This window comes from Piliocolobus tephrosceles, chromosome 11 (assembly GCF_002776525.5).
Source record: "Piliocolobus tephrosceles isolate RC106 chromosome 11, ASM277652v3, whole genome shotgun sequence".
Taxonomy (NCBI): domain Eukaryota; kingdom Metazoa; phylum Chordata; class Mammalia; order Primates; family Cercopithecidae; genus Piliocolobus; species Piliocolobus tephrosceles.
Genome location: NC_045444.1, coordinates 18,314,016 through 18,321,800, shown reverse-complemented (window position 1 = coordinate 18,321,800; position 7,785 = coordinate 18,314,016). Strand labels below are relative to the sequence as shown.

At 41.5% G+C, this 7,785-nt stretch overlaps 1 protein-coding gene across 8 annotated transcripts in view; it reads right to left on the bottom strand.

Moving 5' to 3' along the window:
* The window catches only part of MGAT5 (alpha-1,6-mannosylglycoprotein 6-beta-N-acetylglucosaminyltransferase), a 340,494-nt gene that overhangs the window by 32,106 nt on the left and 300,603 nt on the right, over positions 1 to 7,785 (bottom strand). For all 8 annotated transcript variants that reach the window (XM_023193752.1, XM_023193751.1, XM_023193756.1 and 5 more), the window contains exon 13: positions 3,759 to 3,905. In XM_023193752.1, the coding sequence (XP_023049520.1) occupies positions 3,759 to 3,905 (147 nt within the window). The remainder of the gene's footprint in view (positions 1 to 3,758; positions 3,906 to 7,785) is intronic.

Genomic DNA, 7,785 nt, shown 5'->3' with positions numbered 1-7,785 from the left:
GTGGGGGGGGGGGGGGCCCTTGGGGGCGGGGGTTGGGGGCCCGCCCGGGCAAACCCGGAAACCCTTTTGCCTCGAAAAAAAAAAAAAAAAAAAAAATGTTTTTTAATTAGCTGGGTGTGGTGGGGTGTGTCTGTAATCCCAAGCTACTTGGAAGGGTCGCTTTAGTCCAGGAGTTCAAGACCAGCCTAGTTAATACAGTCAGATCCCATTTCTACCAAATATAAAAAGAGTAGCCAGGTGTCGTGGCACACACCTGTAGTCCCAGCTACTCAGAAGGCTGAGGAAGAAGGATCGCTTGAGCCCAGGAGTTTGAGACTGCAGTGAGCCATGATCACACCACTGCACTCCTCCAGCCTGAGGGACAGAGCAAGATCCTGTCTCCAAAAAAATAAAAAGAAATGAGATTCTGAAACATACTATAACATGAACAAACCTTGAAAACATGCCAAGTTAGTGAGCCAGACACAAAAGGACAGACACTATATGGTTCCACTTATATGAGGTACAGAGACACAAAGTAGAAGAGAGGTTTACCAGGGGTTGAGGAGTGGGGAGAATGGAGAATTATTGTTTAATGGCTACAGAATTTCTGTTTAGAATGATGAATAAGTTCTGGAAATGAATAGCGGTGATGGTTGCACAATATTGCAAATATACTTAATGCCAGTGAATTGTACACTTAAAAATGATTTAAAAACGTTAACCATAAATGGTAAGCTTTATGTTGTATATACTTTATCTCAAAATATTAAACAAACATGGAAAATTACAAATAATATCTACAATTTGGGCAGAAGTAGAACTTTAGAGATTTCCTAGACCTAAATTGAAATGTACAGGTGATTTTCGCATAAAAACAGACAGATAGACCAATGGAACACAATAGAGAAGCCAGAAAAGAACTGATTCCCAATGAGGCTGACAAGAATACACAATGGAGAAAGACAATGTCATCAATAAATAATATTTGGAAAACTTGATTTCCATATGCACAAGAATGAAATTAAATCTTTATCTCACACTATCTATAAAAATGAATTCAAAATTGCTTAGACTTCAATATAAGACCTGAAACAGCACAATTACTAGGAAAAAACCAGTGCAAAAGCTTTCTGACACTAGTCTGGGCAATGATGTTTGGGTATGATACTAAAAGCACAGGCAACAAAAGCAAAAACGGGCAACTGAGATTGCATCAAACTAAAGAGCTTCTGCACAGCAAAGGTAACAATCAATAGAGTGAAAAGGCAACCTATGGAATACCTGCAAACCACATATTTAATAAGTGGTTAATTCCCAAACTATGTAAGGAACTCCTACAACTCAACTGCAAGAAAACCCAACTAAGCAAATTAAAATATAGGCAAATAACCTGAAAACATTTCTCAAAAGAAGACATACACGAGGCAAACAAACATATGAAAAGGTGCTCAACATGATTCATCATCAGGGAGATGCACATCGAAACCACAAGGAGATGTCACCTCATGCTTGTTAAAATGGCTTTTATCAAAAAGACAAAAGATAACAAGTGTCTGGCAAGAATGTGGTAAAAAGGGAACCTTGGTACCCTGCTGGTGAAAATGTAATGTGTTACAGCCATCAATGAAAAAGAAAATGGAGGTTCCTCAAAAAATAAGAAATATAACTTCACATAATCCAGCAATCCCACTGTTGGGTATATATCCAAAGCAATTAAAATCATTATGTTCAAGTGTTATCTGCACTCCCGTGTACACTGCAGCATTATTCATAATAGCCAAGATATGGCAACAAACTAAGTGGCCTTCAGTGGCTGAATGGATAAATTATGTGCACATGAAATATTTAGCCTGCAAAAGAAGGAAATCCCATCACTGGCAGCAACATGGATGAATGTGGAAAATATTATGCTAAGTAAAATAAGCCAGGCACAGAAGGAAAATTCGGCATGATCCCACATGCAGATCAGCCTAGTTGAACTCACAGTTCAACTCACAGTAAAACGGTTGAACTCACAGAAGCAGAGAATACATTCGTGATTCCCAGAGACTGGGGATGTGGGGAGATGTTGGTCCAAGTTTCAGTTACACAAGTTGAGTAAGTTCTGGAGAGCTAGTGTGCAGCATTATGACCACAGTTAACAATACTGTATTGCATACTTGAAATTTGCCAAAAAAGCAGATCTTAAGTGTTTTTACCATGAAAAAAAAATCTATTTAGTATGTAACATGATAGATTAGCTTGATTGTAATGACTATTTCACAATGTGTGTATTTATCAAAACATCAAGGTGTACACCTTAAATATATTTTTTGTCAAAAATTAACAAAAAACCCGAGGGATGATTTACTAGTTTCTTTTCCACCCCAAACTCCGAAGTTTCAAAGAAGTCAGTCACATGCTAAAGCAGAGATTCCTAAACAGATATTTTCACTGCTAGTCAGCATTTTTTTAAACTTTTCAAAAGAATAGGTTCATGGCAGACTGAATTTCCCCGGTCTCTGTGTCCTAGCACTTCCAACAGCACCTAGCACACAGATATGTACATTAAATTCTGCCGAGTTATAAATGAACAAACTGACCTCTGAATACAAAACCACTCCCCAAATGAAGAATTCAAATTTATTATTCTAGCAGAAGGGGAAAAAAAAAAACCACACCCACCCGCGCACATACATATAACCCTTGTCAGAGGTTATCTGGGCCACAGATTAACCTTTTATAGATAAACTATGGATCTTATTGATCTTCTCTCTCTTTTGGCCATTTCACCAATGACAGGAAGGGTCAGAGAAAAATAACTCTCAAAATAATCAGTTCTATCAATTGTCAAGGTTTCTGACTGATCAATAAAAAATAATCGAGAATGCATCTTATATACTATATGGGAGAGAAAATGACTCAGAAGGGTTTAAAAGCAGAATTGAAACATGTATGTTTTATAAACTGTCCTTCTACATTGATATGCCATGGGAGGGATGCTAATCAATGTAATCCTCCAAAGGCCCTGAATGACGAGGATGCTGCTATGACTTCCCTTCATAAGCGGCCTGCAGAGCCACTTATACTAACTACACAGAAATAATCAGAAAATCTATCTTATGATTTCTTGCACACACATATTTCTGAGCAGATGCAGAAACACCCAGTTTGATCACTCACAGGTAAAAGACTTTTGTTTATTGCCCTAAATCAAATCCGACTACCCTCAATGGTGATTCATCACACACTGCAGATTTTCAACAGGATCTCTGAAGGCAATTCAAATGAGGCTTCTGTAAATGGTTCTAGCAATGGCAAGATTACTTCTTGGAATGGTGGGTGAAAAAAAATTACTTCAATTATCCATGATACATATGGTAAACTGAGGCTGGTGGTTCTCTGCAAACTCCCACAGTCCACTTTTTATTCTCCAAAGCCCATCATGGGGAGCAGATTCTTCACAAATATCTACTAACCAGTTGATCTCACTCCCTGAACTTCAAACATTCAGAAAATCAGAGTTCAGCTATAATCAGAAGGCTAGAATGTCTGAGTTTACAATAAGCTAGAGTGGGGGTAGAGTGTAAAGATCCCTTACTTGCTGAAGGCAAAAGTAGATTCAAATCCTGCCCCTAACTCGCAAGGTGACGTGATCGGGTCATTTGTCTCTCTGAGCCTCCACACCCTCAGCCTCTCATCCAACCATGTTAAATGAAGTTAACGCCCACATTAGCACTCAATAAATAGCTATTATTCATATTATTCAAAGTGGAATAATTTTGATAGATGCTTACCTCTCTCAGAGTTGGCTTGCCAATGAAAAAGTCTGTGTTTTTGCTGCTTTTGGGTGGGTTGAACTTGGGATTCAGAAAAGCACATCCATTTGCGATAGCCTCCAGGGGAGCTGGGCCCTCGTAAGGGAACCCAAGTCCAACAAATAACTGTAAGACAGAAAACCACACAGCATATGAACACATCAGGCAGGGCCATCAGGCAGGGCAGGCATTCCCGGCTTGCGGGCGGCGATTCTGTGGCCCGTTCCCGAGTGGACACCTCACTTTGGAAGGCTCCCAGGCCCTGGGGGGTGAGGCAGAGAGAATTCAGCTTACACCAGGATCTGAAAAACTACGAACTTTTAAAGTCCCCACAAAGCTCCTCAACTCACTATGCTCTCCTCCACTAAAGGAAGTAAAAAATTAAGTGTCTAAGGGTATCGGGAGGTAGGGAGGCTGGAGTATTAAAAGAAAAACCACCACCACCACCCGACAATAATCTTTCTGTAACTCACCAGGAGACATGACTGGAAAAACACTTGCTTAACTACACAGAAGGTTTCTTCATTGAACCAAAGAAACAACAGGCCCTTTCAGGAATGCTGGGCGGAGGGACAGAAAGGTCACTTGGAGGTTTCATTGCAGTTCAAATGGAACTGCTTTAAAATGATGGTAGGTCAGTAAACACAGGTTTTCATAATGGGGTTTACACTGGGGACACCAACATCTTGGTGTCGATTTTACCCTCACAGGGGAGAGACTGTGCTGTGTTGATGGATTTGCAAAGCAGCTGCTTCCCTCTCCGCAGGCAAACCATGTGCTTCCCCCAACACAGACCATAGATGGCAGCAACAACTTGCTCTCAGAGTTCTCAGAGCAACCACAGCAGCTGGAAGCCACGATGACAAAGGGGACAAGCTGCAGTTCAGTGGTGCTGATTTCCTGGGTCCAAAAATGAAATAACTGCTCCCAGAAATGCCTCGGCACATGCTGTCGCAGTGGGTGCATTTCGCACTGCTGGATAACTGCAGGTTGCTGATGGGCAGGGTCCAGGCCTGGGCTTGATGAAGCTGTGTCCTCCCTACGCACATCAAAGAGCCTGCTCTGTTCCAGCCCCCAGGGGCACGTTAAGTGAGAAAAGATAACTGGGCCCCAGGGCGTCCTTTCCTTCTGCCATCACACAGAGCATCACCCACCACAAGGCCAGGCGTTGAGAATAAAGGAGATGGCTCAAATAGATATAGCTACAAGCTTGATTCGCTTTTTCCCTAGGTCTTTTCACAGCAATCCCCTCCTTACCAGCTTTGTAGCTGCTCTAATTGAACGATGGATGGTTTAGAAAGGTTCAGCTGGAGGGTGCGGCCAACCCTGAGCACAGCCCATGGGTGACATACTGGAGAACCATGTAGCTCCTGAAAGAATTCTGGGGCAAAGCACTAACATCTCAGGTTTTCTGGACCTATTTACTTTTGTTTTGCACACAATAGGGTACTCAATCTTTTTGGTTTTTTGAAAGAATAAACTTTCATTTCCCGCAAACTACAGTGATCACAATGCCAGAGATGTCCACAGGGCAGGGAGCTGGGAAGAAAAGAAGTTTGAGAGGTCAGCAGAGCCCCTAATACTGGCTGGTCATTTCCCCCTTGGGCAGCAGAACCATGGGAGATCACGGGTGGGGGTGGTGGTGAGGAAAACATGGTATCCAGGAGCCTGGAAGCTGTAGGATAAAGGGAAAGCTCTACTACAATTAGGAAGCTCCTGCTCTGCATCTTACTCTTATTATACAGCTAACGGAAAGCAGATTGTCAGAGAAAACTTCTAACTATAGGGTGTGGCCTGGGCCTGTGGCTCAGGGGTGGGGGAGATCTGACTGCTGCAGATGAAACGGAGGGAAACAGTGGGATGTCATAGTCCCACGATATCCCAGCTTTATGGAATATGAAGAATCCAGGGTTGTTATCCATCAGACTCGTGATCGCTGTGATTTGCCCTCTCCTATCAGACTCTGGAGAGGATGTGCCGGCTCTCTAGTGGAAAACAAATGACCTCTGTCAGGCCATGGTTAGACATAAGATAGCACAGGGAGTCCAGATCTTTCTGACTGAGGAGAAAAGTGCTAGAAGATGCAGATCAGGATCTCTGCAGGTTTAGTCAGATAACCCACAGTGCTTCCTGACTTCTGAAAATCAGGGCCTGCCATAAAGTGTGGATACCTTCATCAACTGTAAATTTCAAAGAACAACTCTGGAGGAAATGCAAGCAGCACAATGTTTGTCTATTTAAACAGAACATTTTGGGAAAAATTTAATTAGCTTCTTTAGACCAACCAATCTGAACCCATTAATTAAAAGGATTTGAGGCTGTTGCTTAATGGACTTGAATGTGACCTAGGTTTAATCATATCTGAATAACAATATGAACCATCTCTTCTGCCCTGTGGGCGCCAGAATATCTCAGTACACATAAAATAAAAACTTCAGGTTAACTCTCCCAAGCCTCATATGTTTAGAATGAAGCCTAAGCAAATACAACATAATTTGCTGGCAATGAGTGTTATTGTCACACAAGTAGGACTATAGGAAATACATTATTTGGAAACACCAAAATAACAGTTTTTTTTGTCACTTCAGTCAATAAGCAATTTTTTTCTTGCTTCCTGTGTGCTTATTACCTGTGACATTACAATGGAGCAGATGTATTAAGGTCAAATAGCACATCTGAGGTTTGAATGAAAACACAACAGGCAGAGAGAGTTCATCACCACCAAACAGCACTCTGTAAACTTCCTTGCACTTATGGTTTTGCAACTCATTGGCACCTTAATCACACTGAACTGCTTTTCCCCTAATTCCCTGCTATTCTGCCTGCTTACCAATTTCCTTAGCAAGGAGGCAAGAGACACACTGCCAGAATGTACTCAAGTGCCAAGGCTTAACTGCCGGAGAAAACTGGCCATATTTTATTTATACTTCACCTGGCCTTCAGAAGCCCAGAATCTAATGAGGATATTCCAGATGACAAAATATCTCCATGGCTGCAACTCCAGCTCCATCAGTGAGTATTTCTACACAGAGGGATTGTGGGATCTAGGATTAACTTTTTGAACTAATGCTAAGCAGAGAGAACAGATGAAGCACCATACGTTTTCTTCACAGTATAGGATTGGGACGTTCCTACATGTCCATAAAGGGTCTAGTAAAACTACTCAGATTTTTCCCACTCTGTGAAAGAAGACACAATTGTTTTAAACTGCTAAGTGGAGTACTTAAAGAATCCTTCAAACATGGATAAAGGGGGTTCTTATCTATGGGCTTGGTCAGTTTCACTCTTGATGTGGAACATTGAGGATAATCCTAAATAGAAAACACACACACAACACATACTTTTCTGGCCAGTTTTAATTAGTGAAGTTGGCATGGTGACTCTAGAGGGAAACTGAGCAATGAATCACTCCAGGTTCACCAAATGAATTGATGAATCCATTATTGGCACAAAGTGCCCAGAAAAATGTGGTAATTTACAGCACAGGTTCTGGAGTCAGACTGTAGGCTTCAAGGCCTGGTTCCATCGCTGCCTAGGTTAGTAACTGTGACAAACTGCTAGGTGCTTCTGTCTATGGATTCTTTAAGGCCCATTTATAATCTATTCTATTTATAGGGCCTTAATCCAGGTAACAAGCTTGCTAAACCTCAGTCTTTTCATGTATAAAATAATAGTGCTTTATTTCATGGGGTTGCTGTGAGGATTACATGAGATAGTACATGGAAAGGATTCATGACAAGTCTTGGCACTTAGTAAGTGTTGGATAATCAGTCACTCAAATTCAAATCCATATGTAACTTCACACAGCTGCATATTACGGCCCTGTATCATTTAGACAGAGTTTAGGTGTGCAGGAGTTATGTTTGTGGGTTTTTACAAGATGCTCAGCACCTGCATGTATGAGTTCTTATTGTTTCATAAAGTACCGGTACTAAAAAAGGGGCAGGGACATTCATCAGAAGACAGGTAAGAGATGATATGGTTTACAGTGAATGCCACATAAGCC